General features: G+C 36.8%; 1 protein-coding gene across 2 annotated transcripts in view; it reads right to left on the bottom strand.

Annotated features, from left to right (window-relative positions):
- Positions 1–19590, bottom strand: part of LOC137661486 (cadherin-9) — a 75393-nt gene that overhangs the window by 14871 nt on the left and 40932 nt on the right. The window contains exons 3-7 of one of the 2 annotated variants that reach the window (XM_068397041.1): positions 9607–9726; positions 7190–7357; positions 3125–3312; positions 1560–1813; positions 97–233 (exon numbers count right to left, since the gene is read on the bottom strand). In XM_068397041.1, coding sequence (XP_068253142.1) covers positions 97–233; positions 1560–1813; positions 3125–3312; positions 7190–7357; positions 9607–9726 — 867 coding nt within the window. The remainder of the gene's footprint in view (positions 1–96; positions 234–1559; positions 1814–3124; positions 3313–7189; positions 7358–9606; positions 9727–19590) is intronic. The other variant, XM_068397042.1, reaches the window with a different exon arrangement.

The following is a 19590-nucleotide window of genomic DNA, read 5'->3' as shown; positions in this document are numbered from 1 at the left end:
GCAAAACTAATGAAACAAGACGAATCACAGACACTGTAGAATTTCAGTCTTTTCTCAGTTGTAATGTTCTTCCAAGATGAATGATCTCCAACTTACTGATTTCAGTTGCTATGACAGTGATGTTGTGCCAGGGAGTTTCTTCCCTGTCAAGTGGTTTTGAGATGAATAAGGATCCATTTCCTGAATAAATGCTGAATATTCTGTCAAGGTCAGTGTGTCGATCCACAGAATATCTGTCAAGATACAGTACAACTGAGCATCACTATCTCCTGTTACAGTTTCTAGTTCAGCTCACAGTCACCTCTAAAAGTTTTCTAATTTTAACTGTGGTTAATCAAGAATGTTTTCTTCACATTTAACCTGAGCTTTCCTGTAGCTGCCTGAGCAGTTCAGCATATTACAAATACTAAGAAACAATTTTTTAAGACTAGAGAGCAGGATGAAGAGCAAACTATGTATGTGGGCAGTTTGTTAGATTGATATTTGAAATTACATTTTAGCTTATAAAGTGAATGCTGGAATAACAACCAAAAATGAACATTCTCAGATAATATTTTTGCAAATTAATTGTTTCTTGGAGAAGTCAGTCATCAAAGGACACACATTGCAGATATAATTAAGTATCAATTTATAACAAGATATTTTTGAGATGTCACAAGGACCATCAAAATCACCAGAAAAATCTTTGGATTAGTCAGTTTTTAAGATGGAAGTTCTTGAAATCTTATTTTATGACACTTGCTTTTTCTTCGTTCTTTCCCAGCAAGGAAAAACCTGTTTTACAGGTGTTTGTTAATTTGTCTAGTAGTTACCAGTCACTATCAGGTTAAATTGAGAATTTATACATCGATTATTTAAAAATATTTTATTTTCTTCCTACTCTCACACTTCCTACTCCAAGCTGTACTGCTGCAGGACATAACAGCCTTGTTCAGAAATGCAGAAATCAGGTTTCCTAATCAGTTGCATGGTAAATACACAAATTTCAGTGCTGTGTTTGTCACTGCAGATAATAGTAGTAGATGGCTAACAATTACATCAATTTCACAGCACTGAACTCTTACCTCTAATTGTTATGACTTTCTCACAATAATTTCTTAATTAATAGGATGTGATCATTAAACAGTTAAGCTGTGGAACATGGTAGACAGTGTTGTGTCTAGATTATGAAGCTACAGAAGGTTGACTGATTTCAACCAGCAGGGAGCATAGAAATACACCATTTTGAGTATTTTACATAAATTTGCCATTGGAAACATGGTATAAAAGCATAATCTTATGAACAGTTTGGTGAAAATACTAGAACATGATGCCAGTTAAATGCTGACCTCTCTTTTTTTTTACTTAGTGCCTGTAGGCTGTCCTTCAGAAGCATACCCTGCACTGTTAAATGTATTTGCCTTCATGAGCTCCCATAGATATTTCTCTGTTTGACACTTTTCAGTAGCCTCTATGGCCTTAATTACTCCAGTGGCCCCCTACTACATGGCACTCTCATCACACTTGGTGCATGGGACTTGACCCACATCTAAAATATTTTGTATTGTGTAATGGCTTACTTTATTGCATTCTTTGTTATATCTGGATCTTGGGCTACAACCTGCCCAATAATGCTTCCTTCCTTGGCATCTTCGTCTACCTCTATTAAATACCAGGGTCTGCTGAATGCCGGAGGTTCATCTACGTCTTCCACAGAAATTTTGACCAAAGCTGTGTCTTTGAATGGCCCCAGCTGAAGAAAACGAGGATCAGGATGAGTGTTGGTTGCTTCCACTCTTAAGGTGTATAACATCTTGTTTTCAAAATCCAGATGCTGGGGAGCAAATAAAAATAATAAAGAAAATTGTGTCAATTTACAAGAAACGTGAGTCAGTTTTATGATACTGAATTAGAAATATAGGCATTTTTAGAAGCAAAAGTTCTAAAATTTAATGCATATTGGAGAAGATGGAATATATTAGGGTTTGTTCTAAGTATAAGAAAAATAAGGAGTATTATAGGGCAGCAAGGCAGTTATGATCCATCTGCCTACTACTCGTTTATACTCCTGGAGAACCAGGAAACGTCAATCTATAGAAAACAGAAAAGAGAAAGAAACAGGGAAGTTGGACACAATCTACAGGTAGGAGTTGCTAAAGGTCTTATCTCATTGGTAGTGACAAGAACAATTATCCTAGCTCTTAAATACTCTCTGTCCTGTTTCCTTTTTCCTTACTCATCTCCCATTACCATTTACCCTTGCCTATTTTGCATCAGGAGCAATCCAGACCTGTCCCTGGCCTCTGTGTTCCAGAATGAAAAGAAAAACTGTGAAGTCTGATTTCCAATCTATGTGACGTTTCTATTATGCATATCCATATATGCATGTGTATATATACATTCATATGTGCACACATATACATACATGCACATACATAAATATATGTTTCCAAATATATATGTATAGATCTACATTATATATATGTAGATATCAATTAGTTGTTACTGATATGTTCAGTAAGAATAGAACCTCAAATACTGTTCAGAGTTTAATAGCCTGAATACTAAAAAGCAACCAATAAATCTGTCAGAGATGGTATTTTGGATTAAATTTCTGCCCATGTCTTTACTCTTTGGACTTCCATTGACATAATATGTAGCAACTTCAGTTTCGCCAAGGTTGGACTGAAACTGAGACAGATTTTAGGTACTGGAGATACCTGACTGTTGGACAGATTAGAGAGTGACAGTTTAGCCTTGGAGGTGTAAGTTCATCAAACTTCAGGTGAGTCTCCAATCGTTGTGAGCCCTAATGCAGCATTCAGCTGACAACCCCCCCCTGTGAACTGAACCCCTCCAGATTTTCACAGCCCTAATTCAAAAATACTGTGTGTGAGACTATATATATTGAACAGACAGCAGCCACTGAAATATTGCTTTATGTGAAGTGACATGCCAGTAAATTTCCCTCGAGACTTGAAAATAACAGGTATCTGCTGAAGAAAGAGAAGAACAAAACTAATACAACAACTCCTTGGCAGCCTGACCCTTTGTGAGATCTACCCTCCCTTCCCTTGGAAAAAGAAAAATAACCGTAACACCTGGAGAGCTAAGTACATATAAAAGAGAGGGAGAAAAAATAAACCTTTTTGACAGTTATAATCCCTTCCTGTGTGTCCTTGTCAGTGATGATATCAAACGTGTCTGATCCATCCCCATTGGAGATGCTATACTCAATCTCTGCATTTTCACCCACATCGGGGTCATTGGCTTTAATTCTGCCAAGAGGAGTCCCAGGTGGTGCAGACTCAGGAGACCTGAACTGGTAGGTGCCTGGAAAAGCAAAATCAAGCATTTATTATTTTGGGAAGCTTTGTTCTTCTGTGTAATAAACATCTTCAATCTCACCTGGGTTCTTTAAGTAACTTGAATTTTGAAACACTTCAAGAAAAACGTTGTTAGTCATCATACTAAACTTTAAAACAGAGTTGATGATTGACAAACTGGCAAAAAAATTCCAAGTGATTCTTCAAAGTCATTTAGTACTGTGCTTTTAATGTTTTTTTCTTTTTTGTTCTTCATCTGTAAAGAACAGAGAATCTCAGTAATAAGGCACCAGTTCTAATCTTGATTATTTAACAATATATATGTATTATTTTTCTCTCAGTTTTCTAGAAATGTTCCCAGATATATTTAGAAATAGTAGGTGATTTTGTTTTGTTTTCTCAAGGCACAAGAATTGTAGGAACCAGTGTGTATTTTGGAAAGAGACTAAAATAGAATAGGCTTTTTTTAAAATTATTCTTTTAAAAAATATGTTCGAGATGTGTGGGTGTTCTATGTGACAGTAATTCATTCATCCATTATTGGTAATACATAGTAAAGAGTCATGGTAAAGAGCATTTGGATACATGCTCATGTTAATTGCTATAGTTAATTGAAATGCAGATACATTCAGATTTTCTTTAGTTTACTCTGCACATACTTTTTGTGCTCTTTCAATGGTTGGTTTCATTTCATGTTTTTATAATTAGTATTTGCTAGAAAGAATTCTGATTACACAGACATTTTGTTCTTGCCTATGTGTATGAAAAGTGAATTTATGTGTGTTTTCTGACAACATTTGCAATAAAAGTCTAATTATGAAGATATGCTGTTGCAGAAAAAGTATTAATCAGATGATTTTCTTGACCAGTCAGAACTAGACAATGAAGACCTTTCATAACTAGCAAGACACAAATGTTTCTAAATCAGTATTTTCAGTTATTTGTTACCAAGAAAATGTAAAAAAAATTCTGATATATTCAACATTTTACAAGTGAAATTCCAGAATCTTATGTTTCTTTTGATCTGTTTTCTCATGTAAATTAATATTAATTTACTGACTGAAGTAGTAGCATTGGAAAGAGTCTGAACCTAACAAAATTAGCACCTGATAAAGTGCACAATCCTTATTTGAAGTGTCCAATAAGAACCTGTATAAATTGTATTGACTTGTAGTGAAGTACAGTCAAGTATCTTTCTTTCATCTAGCCTATTTCCTGTATTTACATGTCCTTTGCTTCCTTTTAAGACACTTAAAAGGTCCTGAAGGTTCCTTTTAAGTACAAGGACTATACCAAATGTCTGAGTGCTGAATGAGTTTCTATACCAAATTGTACAGACTAAGTACAGAAGAGTGTCACTGCAAATAACTTATATTTATCTAAATGTGTAATAAAATGGAAGCTAATGCTTGATGCTAAATTGTATTTGCTGTTACAAATTCAAGTTTGTAAGTGAAAACTCAGCAGCAGACTGTTTGACTGCAATCCACACAGACTAAAATGCATGTTATTCCCTTAAACTATGTTGAAAATGGGATGAAAGTTAGGATTCCTGGCAGCTAACCATAAGTTTCAAGGTTTGCTCAAATTCAAGGGTTTGGCAGGTGAGCCAGAAATACTGTAAGAACAGATTTAATCATGCTACTTATGACTTCTTCCAGAATAGATAAATCCCTTAAGTACTTTTGCATCTGAAAGCATTCCTTATTTTTGTGGTTATGTGTGAGTGCTACACATTTTCGGCATGCAAGATGGCTAATCTGGTTTAGAGTAAAATGGAATTAAAAACGTGTAAGATTTTTATTATGGTGCCATTTAAATTCAGTTTAGGCCAATGTCTTTTAACTGTCCAGGATTCTTTTCAGGAAAACAAACAAACAAACTAGAACATCTGTTTCTTCTTAATGTAATCTGAACAACCAGTACTTCGCAGTGCTCTCTGCCATTTTCCTTTCTTCTGTCCCTGTAAGAAATCAATCTTTATTCCTTAAATATCTTGACATTAACTCCTGTTTCTTCCATTTGCAATTTACCCTCTGCTTTGGGCCACATTTTCACTTATTGCTGCCTCACATAAGAGAAAATGAAAGATAATTGTTTTTGGAAGGAGCAGACTTCCAGAACTAGACAGTTCTTTCAAGATATGCCCCTCTTCATAACTAAGAAGAAATTAAAACCTCCAGATGTTTCTCTACATTTGATTTCCTAGGAAGTGTTGAAAACCACCCTGCTGAGAAGAAAGAAAATGAGAGGGAAGGGTCATCAGCAAAATGAAAATTGCATCATTGAATAGATTCCACAACAGGTCTTCTATAGCTCATCCAATGTGTTTCAGTGATGTTCAAAGTAGAAAGCTACAGAGAATATTGTATGAGGCATCAAACTGTGTAAATTTCTCTATAATTAAGTACCAAACACAAAACTTATTGAAATAATCAGAACTTCCATAGGCTTCAGGTAATCTTGAAAGAAGAGCATCATAAGGAACAAAGGTTGAAAAACTGAAAACCCCAAGGTATTTTGCAGTTCTATGCATTCTTCATTCTTTTTTTTTATTTAATATAATTTATTTCAATTTAATTTAATTTAATTCAGCAACAAAGCTTACAATGCAATGTGCTACACCACATTCTAATTTAGGTTCAAGAATTCCTTTTTGCCGAAATATTATGGTCTATATCATGCTATATGTATTTAAGCAGTATCTCCTCCTGAAGTCAAACAGGAAGGTTGGTTAAAAATTGCTGTTTGAGTTTGCCATGTGAAGGGGATTCTCAGCAAGTAAATTTTGAATGTGGATTCAAATTATACTTTCTTTTTGAGGACTGCAGTACTTCCCCTCTCCTCTCTTTTTAAAAAGAAATTGTTATCATGAATAAAGATAAAGAAGTTATATGCAATTTCAAGAATCCTTTCTCCCACACTGTCAGAATTTTCTATTTAAAAAAATCTTCCAGGCTGACCTGTTTATAGTATTCTGAATGTACTTATTGCCATGGTACTGAAGTGTTTTTCAAGTTTCTTCAAGTCCAGGAGAGCATTTTCTAAATCAGCTCTCTTTGTTCAGTCCTTAGTGAATCTGTAAAGAGAGCCAGTCGGGTCCTTAATCAGTCCCAACAAGCAATTCAAATTATATAATATGGACATTTTTCCAGCAGACACTGAACTGAGGCTGTAAATTTCTTATATCTGCAGCCTATCAGTTATCAGACACTGATTATAACAAGCTGGGACTGGATTTAAACCAGTGGCCTAGGATGAAAGAATCTGTAGCATGCTGTGAAGCTTTCTGTATTATGCAAATTTCTATTGTTTGCCATTTTTTATTCTACAGAGATATTTTTAAAAAAACTTAATTGTGTCAAACTGGTCTAGATTATCAAAATCATTCAACATCAAGAGCTGAACACAGATTACAAGTACCTAAACCAAATACTTAGACTTCCAGCAGAGCATACCACCTGACCACCTCTGCCTGTGCAAGGTGGTACATTAGAAAATTTGCTGACATATTTGGTTGCCTAAATATGTGGAACTACAAGTGTCTCCAAAAATTGAACCCCAGATTTTGTAATTAAATTCCTCAAAAGGCTTTTAAGTCCCTGCAGTTAGACTAGGTTATTGTTAGAGCTCACATTTCTGTAAGCAGAGTAAGAACAGGAAGTAAGTTTATCATTCCTAGAAATATTTTGGTATTAAAAAAATGGAGGCAGAGATTCTCATTTGCCTTAGTAATGCTGTAACATAAACAGACACAGCAGTGTGTCAGTATTTATACTAAAAAAAAAGGGAGAAAAAAAAGAAATCCCAGATGATGGGAGTGAAACAGCTGATTTTAGTTAGAGATTCTTTTGAAAACAACGGAACTATCAGATGCTCCATACTCTGGGGGAAGCGAGGTGGACTGTCGTTGACATCAGTCAGCGTGATGTTCACGGTGGTGGTCCCTGACAGTCCTCCCATCTGGCCTCCCATGTCTTTGGCCTGGATGACCACTTGATACTGTTCCCTGTTTTCTCTGCTCATGTCTGGTAAAGCAGTCTTGATTATGCCTTGGAGAAGAGAGAAAAAGGAGAGACAGAGAGGTGAAGGAGAAGAAGCACTACCTACTTTAACTCAGAGTTTTAAAATGAATTCATTTAGGATATGCTGTGCAGATGTTAATCCATAGCAATCAAAACAAGGTATACTGCAATAAGCCTTTCAATCTATGGTAGATTTAATGTGATTTTAAGAAAAAAGAGACAGAGACAAAGACATTATTCATTATGATGTGCTACATAAATTTAATTATTCTTTAAACGACAAAAATATAAATATATTTGTTGAATTAATGAAGTTTTTCAGCTGCTATCCCCAGTTATTATTTTAATGCATTATGTAATCTCCAGCTCTGGTGAAGTTTTGATATTCAGCACAAGGCTGAAGTCTAACATGCCCTGGATTCATTCTTTTAGACTGTAATAGATCATAGATTTGAATGTCCAGTGATGGCCACTGTAAGACAGCTAGAAATATAACTAATAAAAGAATTGGAGAAGACTGAAATTAGTGTCGGGAAATCTTTTTTGTGTGTCCGATCTCAAGAATTTCATAAATGTAATTTAAATGCCTCAGACTTTTGTACATCACACAAAAAGAGAAGGGACCTCAGGTGAGAAAACAAAAAATCTCATAGCCTGAACAGAGAAGTTACCTCAATCCTCCTGGGATCCAGAGCGCAAAAGACCTTTTCATTAAAGTGGACACACACGTTTTCTTTTAAAAAAACAGGCAAAACTTTATTTTTTTTTTGTTTAGAAGGGTGATGTCTTTGCGAAGTTGAAGTGATGAGAGGTTTCTCTTGTGAAGTGGGAGAATTTAAATACAGCATCCTTTTTTTGCTTGAGGACTCGCATCCCTACCTCATTACAAGCTCAGCTTGATATGGAAGCTGTCCTATTATGCAAAAAAAAAAGCAACCCTGGAAAACTCCTACTCCTAGAAAGAGAGTGAAACAAAGAAAAAACACTTTGTAGTCTAGTGGTTGTGGCATTTATGTCTGATCCAGGATTACCAGGTTCTGACTACTGTACCTAGGCTTGTTAATATATGTATCATTAAAAAGCAAATTGGATAAAAAAGAAAGATAATCCCAGAACCAAAGATGAGAGCCCAGGTCTCCTCCAAACTCTCTGCCTGCCTAACCACCTGCTGCCATCAGTTAATGACCATACGGTACTGGTTCTGTTTCCCTGCTCATGCCTGGCAAAGGTGCTGTGAGTAGCGGGTAGGAGAAAAGAGAAAAAGGAGAGATGGGAAAAGGTGGAAAAAAAACCCAAACACTTTCATCCTAGGCAAAATTGTTATGCACCCTTTTAAAACTGTAGCCATGTGACTCATACTTTTGGTATAGTGCCCGAGCTGTATTTAGAAAATAAATTGTTTCAACAGGAAATTAGCCATCTTCTGGGCATTCTCAATGGGTTAGGAACTTCAGGGATTCTGGGCACAGTTGCATGTAAATTCTGGATTCTCAAACCAGAATCATTTTGATAACATGCAGGAACAAGCTAATGCAATGGCTGCTAAGTCTTACAAGCGTTAGGATTAGGTATCTGGAGCAGGGGAGAGAGTTGTTTGTTTGTTTTTTGAACCCCAATTTTGGATTATGGATATCCAAAGTTCACACAAGTTTTTCTTCTCTGTGTCTGTCTCTTATCTGAGTTCCTGCATAACAGTGAAAAAGGCTTCTATTTATGCTTTGCAACTTAAGTGCAATAGTGGTTCTTGCTTCAATTATAATAGCTGTTAGAATCAGAGTACAGTTTCAAAATGCATCTTGAGTTAAAAACTGTCAGTGGTCAGGAATCTATCACAAACTTTTAGAAATAATTAATTTACCTTTGAGGATTTTTTTTTACCTTACAGTTTGAAATAGTCCAGCTTCTTTTTTCTTTTCTTAAAGACAAGCAGATGAAATTCTCAGAAATTCGTGTTAAATAAGCTTTAATACTTTCATGATTCTTTGGACCCTTTGCAATATTCTACACCCTTTCTGAACTGTTGACCTTTACAGTTAACAGTTGTCTTCCAGAAGACTTATTCATACCAAGTAAAGCAGTCCTTCTTTGCAGTATTATTTTAACAAAGAAGACATACTTTTATTGTGATTCCAGTTTCCATTTAGAAAAAGTGTATTAGCTTTATGTCAAGTCATATGATGCCATACGCTTGTTCCAATATTTAAATGCAAGTGAATAGTGCCTTTATCCCTGCATCCTGTCCCTGTCATTGCAAAAATACTGTGTGAGTTGCTAACCTGTTTCTGGATCCACTGAGAAATATGGCTGTCCCTGGAGGATGCTGTACACCACTTTGGCACTGTTTCCATAGTTAGCATCATCAGCATCTGTGGCTGTCACTTGGATAACAGATGTACCTAAATGGGTACAAAACAAGGAATCAGCAGATTTTAAGAAGGCATTTACTTCTTGTAAACCACATACAGTGGTTTCAGTATTGAATTCAGTAAAAAATTGAACAGCATCTGGTGGACAAATACAGTGTTATCCTACCCAAGCAAACAGTAAAATAAAATCTCATCTTCCTCATGACTAAAACTAAAAGCATAACCACTTAAGTTCTATGTTTCAGTTAAACATGAGTAGATGCATTGGTATTGACACATCTTTGAAATCCAACATAGCGTTAGGTTTTTTTGGTGATCAAGCAGGTTTGAAGATTGTTTTCTGGTAATAACATGACCTCAGTTAAACTGTTCACTTAAAAGGCAGGTAGCTGCTGTGTGAAAAGTACCATTTTGATACTTAAGTTCGGCTTAATCTTCCCCGAAACTCATTTTTCTGCTAAGGGACAGTGTCCAAATATCTGAAGTCAGAGGGAATAAAATATTTTGTCTCATCCTAACTAACTTTTAAGATGCTTTTAAAAAATCAGCTTGCTTTTGCAATAAGAAATTCTGGGGTTTTTTTTCTGTCTTGATCAAAATTATCCACCTATTTGGCAAATAATTGCCATTAAGCGATAACTACATTTTTTCAGCGTTCACTTATTGTACGTGAAAAGGGCTTACCCATGTCCTGTGATCACAATGAGGAGGATATAGGCTATACGGGATTGAGAGCACTGTGAACCAGTACATTTGGTGTAGTTTATGGATTAGAAGCAAATGAAAGCTTCTGTAAAGCCTTTCTTATAAGATATATAAAGGAACAAAACTGTTCTTCACAAGCTTTTATTTCTAAGCAATTTTTAAGATGTCAGGATACATTTTGCTAACACGATCTAGAGCTGACAAATGTCTGGATAAATGCAGGCAGTCCTATAGCTAGAAATGTAAAGGTCCTTAACTCCTTGCCAAGGGCAGAAGGCTGATTGAGAAGAAGCTCTTTACCCTATTTTTGGCTGGGTATTTTTTATGTATCTCACTTTCCTTATAAGAGAAAGGTCTAGTGAGCACTGTCCACTTAAGTGATATCATTTCCTATTCCTTTTTTTTTCTTCACCATCAGCCTCTCTAGATTGAAGTTCACCCAGATAATCTGCAGTCAAGTATCTGTCTTGACTATAAATTTAGAAGATGCTCATTTAACCGTGACTAATGGAATTGAGGTGAATCATCTCTGCTGTCACTCTTTGGTGTATATGAGGGATTGGGAAAAGTAGAAATACAGAGTAACCAAAACAGATTTATGAGAGCACATATTATTATTAGGTCCTGTTAGATGCATCTGTTTTCTCATAGTATGTAATACCGCTTTACACATAATAGTTCTACCTACATAATAGTAACAATTCCCACTATTTCAGGTTATCTGAACAGCACGACAAGAGGGGAGGAATACTTCTTTCTCTTCAACAAACCAGCAGAACAAAGTTGTAAAAATGCTTTGTCATTATTCATCAAACTCTGAAGAGCATTTTTTTCATCAGCAATCTAGATTATTTTTACCTCGTTAAACAGTTAGAGGTCATCTATGTGCCAAGCTGATCTGTAAAGATAATCCTGAATAAGTCAATATTTAAGCACAATTTTATCACTGACAGTGTCCAGCAGAACTGCTCTTCTGGACAAAAAATGAAAGCAGTTTTCTGAGAAATGTAAAGTTCCATGAGTCCTATCTGCTTTCAAAAAAACAAATAAGTTAAATCCCATGCCTCCTCAAGACTAACAAGGAAAGGGGAGTCAATATCACTTGCTAGCCTATAAAAAATGTAAAAGTCATCAGTAGAATCATATGCTTACACTTTGTGCCACTGTAACATCTAGAAGTTAAGAATCAGAGGAAATGTGTATGTCCATCGCACCCTTCCCCCAAAAGAACCCAGCATATCTTCACCAGGAAAACTTATTGCTGTGGCATCCTGATCTAAGCACTGTCTTGGGATTGACACAGAAGTTTTGCTATGGTCATAACAACTGAATGCACATTAAGTTTCTTTTCCTAGCATGTTGTTTTGATTAAAAAAAGAACACTGAAGCCTGTTTTGAGAATGGTTGTATGGTTGTTTTATTTTTTTTTTAAGAAAGACATTTCAGAGCTCAGCACAGTCTTTCGGAAATTTCTGTCTGTCTCATTGGAATGTGTATCTTTGTTTCCTGAGGCTCAAGTGTCATGTAATTATCGTTGCTGATGAGAGTACAGAAGCTGTAACCCTACAGAAACTTTGGAGGTCACTACCAGATAATTCAAGCGGATCTGATATAGAATGAGATCTCAAGATAGTTTGCAAAATACTGCTGTTTTATTTGTCAGATTCTATAGAGTGGTGAAAAAATAGTGTTATAACAGCTGCTGCTTCCTAGTAAACTAATGGTACAATCATGAAAATGTTTAACAAAAGTATATCCTCAGAAAATTTATTGTAAGCATACACTACACTCTCTTCTCTGCCAACAGTCTGCTGTATCATAAAGGAGGATCCTCACGGACGATAGGCAATGCTTGTGCAGCTTTTTTTTTTTTTTATGAGCAAAGAAACTTCTCTTAGCTTTTGTGGTCCAGAATTAAACCAGGAAAGGCAGTGAAATAAAGCAACTGAGCACTGATTAAGAAGTAATTGGTAATGAGGCAAAAAGAGTTTGCATCTTTTTAATTAAAGACAACTGTGCCCTATCCTCACCTCCACCTGAATGGTACCCACAAAATGTGGATGTATTTGTTCATTTGTTTATTTATAGTCTAGGTTACCTGACAAGCAGCCTTTTGCCCACGTTTGTCAACAGAAGTCAGCATGATTTAAAATACGAATCAGGCTGCTAGGTTAGAAATTAGAAGCTTTCTGAGATACGTCCACAGCTGCCAACATGAGCAGGAATGAAGGAGTGAAGCAGAGCCTGGGAAGAATTGGGAGTGAGGGGAAAGCGTTTTAGTTTTTTGCCTTTGTTTCTCGCCATCTGACTTTATTTTTAATGGGCAATAAATTAAATTAATTTTCCCAAGTTGAGTCTGTTTTGCCACTGATGGTAATTTGTAAGGGCTCTCCCTGTCTCTATTTCAAACCATAAGCTTTTCCATCTCATTTTCTCCCCCTGTCCTGTTGAGGAGGAGGAGTGAGAGAGCAGCTAGTGGGCCTCTGGCAGCCAGCCAAGATCAAACACACCACCAAACAAACTGTTGTGAAAGATGACAGAGAAAATGTGAGAATGACTACAATACTAGTCTGAGGAGTAATAACATCACTTTTCTGTAAACCAAAATGAACTTCAACCCAATCCTGCGCGGTAAGACTATCCCATCTCAGGATGGGAACAAAATCTCAGAGTTCTCAAGAGGTATGTCTTATTTTAGTTTCCTTTCTTTTTTCTTTTTATTTTTTTCTTGTTTGTTTTGTTTTGTTTTGATGAATTCTCAATACTTCTTTCACACAACTTGCAGATTGTTTTGTTGGCTTTGTCTCTCAAAGATTCTCTCTGTCTGCAACAATGAGCAAGGGATAGCAGTTTGATGAATGTGTTGAATTTGCCAAGCTTTATGAGTGCTATAGCATCAGCATTAATTTGTTTTTTTCCTTCTTGGCTTAGATGTATGTTTGAGTCTGGAAGCTTAAGCATTTTGACAACACATCTGTGATGGATGGGGTCCTAATGTAAGGGTGGAAAAATGCAGAAGGATAATTGTGAAGATAACCTGAGAGAAGACAAATCTAGACTAAATCTGTGTAAGTAGTGTCTGTGTGCATGTATTTGTGTGTCTGTAAATATGCATGTATGTGCATGCAAGAATTCTGTTTAATTCACGTCAACCAAAGGAGACAATGTCCAAAAAGGAAAACTGAATTAGAGAGAGCATTACTCCATATATGGGACAGTATAACTCAGTGTCAGAACTGAGTCCCACTAACACAGATTTCCAGAACTCATGAGGAGTGAGACATAAATTTGAAAAAGTATTTGAAATGAGAATGCTTTTCTGAATTATGTTTAAAAAGCTTTCTATTTTTTGTGCTATTCAGTCTTTGAAAGAGTCCCTCTGGTATAATTAGGTCTCCTAGCACAATATCAGAATGCGTAGCGAAGCTGAAGTAAATAGCCTGCAGAGGATTGCTGTAGTGCAAAAGAGGTCTTCGACGAGATAAGATAGGCACACATTTTGCTACCTTTTAATGTAAAGTCATACTCTTCAGCATGCAACTCTTGTTCCTATTTGGTTCCTTTGGTTGGCATGAATTAAAACAGCATCTGCCAGTCAGAAGAATATATCTGCATCTATTTGAAAATGCTATTTTACTGATAACTTTTTCTGTAACCTTCATTTTGAACAGTGATCTCCAGCTTGGGTAAAGAAAAAGAGCAGGTTATGTTAGCATAGTATGTTTCAAGATTCCACCATGAACACTGGATCAAAAAATGACAGATAGTGATTTAAATATAATTCATAACCATAAAATTTCTTTTCCAAAGGGAATTCTGTAACTTTAAAGTGCATTTTGATTCTGATTCTAACATTTTTTAATAAAAGTAGGATTTCAGATCAATTCAAACTTTTGATTTTAAGAAAAAAATAAGGTGTTCAGTTTAGACTTTGGCCTTCTAATATAAAGTTTTCAAAAAATAATTTGGAAATAAAAAAAATCTGAAAATGCTGAAACAGGATGTTTTTTACGTTATCAGACAGCTTCCTTTCTATTTTTTTTCAAGTCAACTTCTGTCAAAATTGGCATATATTGAAAAGTTCTGATTTTTACAGAGAACTTTTGTGTGTGTATATGTGTATCTAGCTCTGTTTAAGAGAGAGCTCCACTCAAAGCAGAAAGGGTGTTTCATTTTCAGAAATAGAAGACCAGCTGGAGTAAGTGGAGAGGCAGGAAGGACTTTGTCTCCCTAAAGGAGAAGCTCTTGTGCTTGCTTCCTCTTTTCAAGCACAATGACAATCTGCTATTCATCAAGTTTATTCATGGAGGGAAGGTTTTAGAAATTGATTACTTTCACAAGCTGAAAAGATTTGGGAGAGTTCTGGATAATCTCTGCAGGCAAAATTAGGATTTTTTGTTTGGCTAAAAGCCTACAGATAAGTGCACAGATAATTTGCTCAGACATCATGGCTCCAAGGATTATTTTCATGCAGTCATACTATGGAGATGCCCTTCTAAAGAGATGAATGAAATTTTAAGTGAGCTACAGAAATACTAAGAGGTATTAAACCACTTTTGTTTTTGAGACCAGCGTGTTCTCTCTGGATAGGAGTCTGTCCTTAGGGAGTGAACTGGAGAAATTGTGAGCTAGGAGCAAACATACGGCACTACCCAAGCCTAGAAAGTGTAGGAACACATAGAATTCACCACCAAGGTTCTTATTATCACACCAGTTGGCTACACTATTTCAGACTGCTTTATATAAAAAGAGCAGGGCTAAATAAGGATGAGAGATAACTCATGTTTTGACTGGAAGACAACCCTACCTAGAAAGCTGAAGGAATAGGGAACTGCAAAGTGAACTTTGCTTTTTTGTACATGACCACAATTTATCAGAGATTTCACTAGACTGCTTTTTCTTTGATGCACAAAAGGCCAGAAGATTGGTAGCATGAAAGATTTGTAAAAGCAAAGGAAAAGGAAGGGTACGCCATGTCTACACATCTTTTGAATACCTCCATGGATGGTGACTCAATCACTTCCCTGGGTAGGTTGTTCCAAAGTTTGACAACACTTGTGGTGAAGAAATTTTTCCTAACTCCAATAAACCTCCCCTGGCACAACCTGAGGCAATTTCCTCTTGTTCTGTCCCTTGTTACTTGGAAGAAGAGACTGATACCTACCTTACTACAACCTCCTTTCAAGTAGTTGTAGAGAGTGATAAAGTCTCCCCTCAGCCTTCTATTCTCCAGGCTAAACAACGCCAGTTCCCTCAGCCGCTCCTCATAAGACTTGTGCTCTAGACCCTTCACCAGCTTCATTGCCCTTCTTTGGACTCTCTCCAGCACCTCAATGTCTTTCTTGTAGTGAGGGGCCCAAAACCGCACACAGTATTTGAGGTGCGGCCTCACAAGTGCTGAGTACAAAGGGACGATCACTTCCCTAGTCCTGCTGGCCACACTATTTCTGATACATGCCAGGATGCTGTTGGCCTTCTTGGCCACATGGGCACACTGCTGGCTCATATTCAGCCAGCTGTTGACCAACACCCCCAGATCATTTTCTGCCAGGCAGCTTTCCAGCCACTCTTCCCCAAGCCTGTAGTGTTGCAGGAGGTTGTGACCCAAGTGCAGGACTTGGCATATGTATAAAAGATACATATGTTTTATAAACATAACAAGGAAATAGTTCTCATAATTTCTTGTGTGTTATGTGTTTTGGGGTTTTGTTTAATGCTTCCTTTTCTGTAACAAAAAGAAGTAACATTTTAGATTGTATTATCAGAACTTGCATTAAAGAAGTATGTGCTAATAATTAACTCATCACACAGAAAGATGCAAGGTGACTAAACTACTCTGTCTTTAATCTGCCTGAAATGCTGCATGGGGTAGAGGCTTTTGCCAGTGAATACCATACATACACCATTGTAAAATAATGTCTGAAATTGAACTGGAAAAGAATGGCTAAATCTGAACAAAGCCTCTAGTCCTCATGCTCACGCTGTTCAATACCTTGATACAGTAACTTTAGTTTTCCTTTGGCAGTAATTGTAACTGTGAAGTGAATCAGATGCCCTGCATGAGAATTTGGGAAGTATTGTGGATGCAATAACAAGTGGGAAATGGTAAAAAGAATGAGTAGTAATTTGAAGTATTGGTGGGTGAACAACTCTGTGTACGTTTGTTCTTTTGGGAAGCTTCTTTTTCCCCTTCTCACCATAAAGAAAGTGACTTCTGAAACAGCAATACTGGTGCCATCAAATGGTAGTGATAAGACAGAGAAAAGAGTAGTCAGACTCTTTCAAGTGTTAATGTTGACTAGCTTTTACATTGCATTTCCTAGTGACTAAAGAGGTACAGTATAAAGTGATCTGCCATCCATAATAAATGAACTGCAGCTTAGAAGTGTTTTTCATTTTGTTCAACATGCTGTACATACTTAAAATTAGAACATACACTTCTTTTAGGCTGAGCAAGTGTCTGCAGTCTATGTCCAAAAGGAAATTAAAACCAAAAATGAAAAGAATAAATTACAAAATTATCCCCAAAATTTCTATTCAAAATAATGATGAAACTCACTGGTAGCATGTTTCTGGACTTGGAGCTGCTATGCATATGGTATGGCTGTTCCAACTAGAATCAGTTGATAATGAAACCAATATGTTGAAGGAGTAATAAGTGCTCCTCGGCAGTTAATTACCTTGGTTACTCTTTCTCTGACCACAATGCTTTTACAGAGTATGTGGAAATAGGCCAGCTTTACAAACTGACAGCTGCCATCCATGGCAGGTTAGTCACAGCAACTCCACCACTTAAGAATCCTTGAAGGCTTCTTTACTTTTTAAAGATGAGAGCTGGCAATCTTGGCCCTTTGCCCCATCTAATTTCTGGAATACTCAGAGAGAAACAGCTTTCCGCTGTTTTTATGATAAACTTAGGAAGAGCTTGTCCCCATTGATCCTTGTGGGAGAAGTAGTAGTTCATAAAGGCTACAATGCAGTGATCTATTGATTAAAGATCCCAGTTCCTACCCAACAGTTCCAGCCAAGTTTTTAGTCCTATTTTTTAGGACTAATTTATAATTTTTAATTTATAAAATAATGAAGTAATCATAGAGATGTTATTTCTTCACTACTCTTAGGGCCTTGTGTTCATGTAGCACAGCTTTAAGAAGCTTTCTGCTTTGCCATTTTCTTTTTTTCTGTACCTGTTTTTCATTTGCTCTTGATTTGAGCTCGGCTTTTGTATCTATTAGATTTTGGAGAGTCTTTTTACTATGGATTTCTGTCTCTGACAGGGAACTAGAACCTCAGTCGTTTACATCTTCAAAATTTTTCTGTAGTACAAGTAAGTGGAAATCTTTAACAGAGTTTCTGCCTTTTGCCAACTCTGCAAACAGGTGCAATTTGAAACCATACGTGAATCTCTATTATGTCTATGAGAATGTAGTACATTAGTATTAAGACAACAGGCTGACCTCATATTTATTTTATTTGAGGGCACTTTCATCATTTGTGGGAACTCCTGTTTGGGTGGTGATAAAGTCTGTCTCTTTAAACATTAATACAACTGTGGAAAATAGTAATTTTCTATGAAAATGCAGTAAATGAAGGTATTATTGGTATACTTGAATTTGCATTACTTTATAATATGTGATTCATGAAAACCTCTTGCTTCTGTCATATTTAGACACTGCAGATGTTGTCTGTGGAAATGAAAACAAAGACCTGTATTTTGAAAGAGGAATGGAGTCCAAAGCAAAGAAAATGAAAAATTTCCAGGGCTATCTTAGTCATAGGCTTTTTTAAAATTACATTAGTTAGAGTACTATTTTCAGACAAAAACAAAACACTTCTAGAGCTTGTATGTCTATATATAAGTAAATATAAATATAAGTATATGTGTGTGTGTATGTGTATGTACATGTAGACAAAACCTCTAGGATATTACATAAGGTCACTCTAGGAACTCTTCTGTTATTATTTCCAGACATGTCATTTATCTTCAAAAGTGTTCAAATGCCTTGAGTATAATTTGTCAAATGATTCACATGCAGAAGTGTCCTAAAGGCTGTTGAGTACTCATTGTTTTTGCAAATTGATCACAAGTGCATTGGCTATTGATTGCAAGATTACAGTCACAGTAAATGACACCTCACAAGAACAATCTCATTTGGTCAAATCTCATACATTTGAAAACTTCTGGTTGAAAAAGATTAAAGGTATTGATTCCAAATTGCTTGTTTGAGAAATACTCTTCGAAATGCCTGAGCTAATTTCCAAAGGTTTAGCCACTGGGGTATCTAGGTCTCAGTGAAAATTAGCTGGACATATGCTCTTAAATAGTTTATTTATCTTCCTCAGGTAGACACACATTCCTGATAGCCAAGGCATCTTTTAAAATCTTATTCATGAAGTGAGTAAGTGTTAGTCTTCCGGGCCATGAAATGTAAGACTTTTTTTTCCTCTCCTCTCTCTTAACCACCTCAGTGTGCTAAAGAGGTGGTTATTGGAAGAGCTGGCAAATGAACTTGCAAATGAACTGGCAAATGAACTTGCCAAACCACTCTCGATTATCTACCGGCAGTCCTGGTTAACTGGAGAAGTTCCAGCTGACTGGAAATTAGCAAACGTAACGCCCATCTACAAGAAGGGTCGGAAGGACGATCCAGGGAACTATAGGCCTGTCAGCCTGACCTCGGTGCCAGGCAAGGTGATGGAACAGATCATCCTGAGTGCCATTACACGGCACATGCAGGACAATCGGGGCCAGCCAACATGGATTCATGAAAGGCAGGTCCTGCTCGACCAACCTGGTCTCCTTCTATGACAAAGTGACCCGCTTAGTAGATGAGGGCAGGGCTGTGGATGTAGTCTATTTAGACTTCAGTAAGGCATTCGACACTGTCTCCCACAGCATCCTCCTGGACAAACTGGCTGCCCGGGGCTTGGATGGGTGGACTCTTCAATGGGTTAAAAACTGGCTGGATGGCCGAGCCCAGAGAGTGGTGGTGAATGGGGCAAAGTCCAACTGACGGCCGGTCACTAGCGGTGTTCCCCAGGGCTCAGTTCTGGGGCCGGTGCTGTTCAATATCTTTATAGATGATCTAGACGTAGGGATTGAGTGCACCCTCAGTAAATTTGCAGATGACACCAAGCTGGGTGGGAGTGTTGATCTGCTGGAGGGTAGGAAGGCCCTTCAGAGGGATT

This window comes from Nyctibius grandis, chromosome 3 (genome assembly GCF_013368605.1).
Source record: "Nyctibius grandis isolate bNycGra1 chromosome 3, bNycGra1.pri, whole genome shotgun sequence".
NCBI lineage: Eukaryota > Metazoa > Chordata > Aves > Nyctibiiformes > Nyctibiidae > Nyctibius > Nyctibius grandis.
The sequence above is the reverse complement of the archived record's forward strand: the minus strand, read 5'-3'. Positions and strand labels throughout refer to the sequence as shown.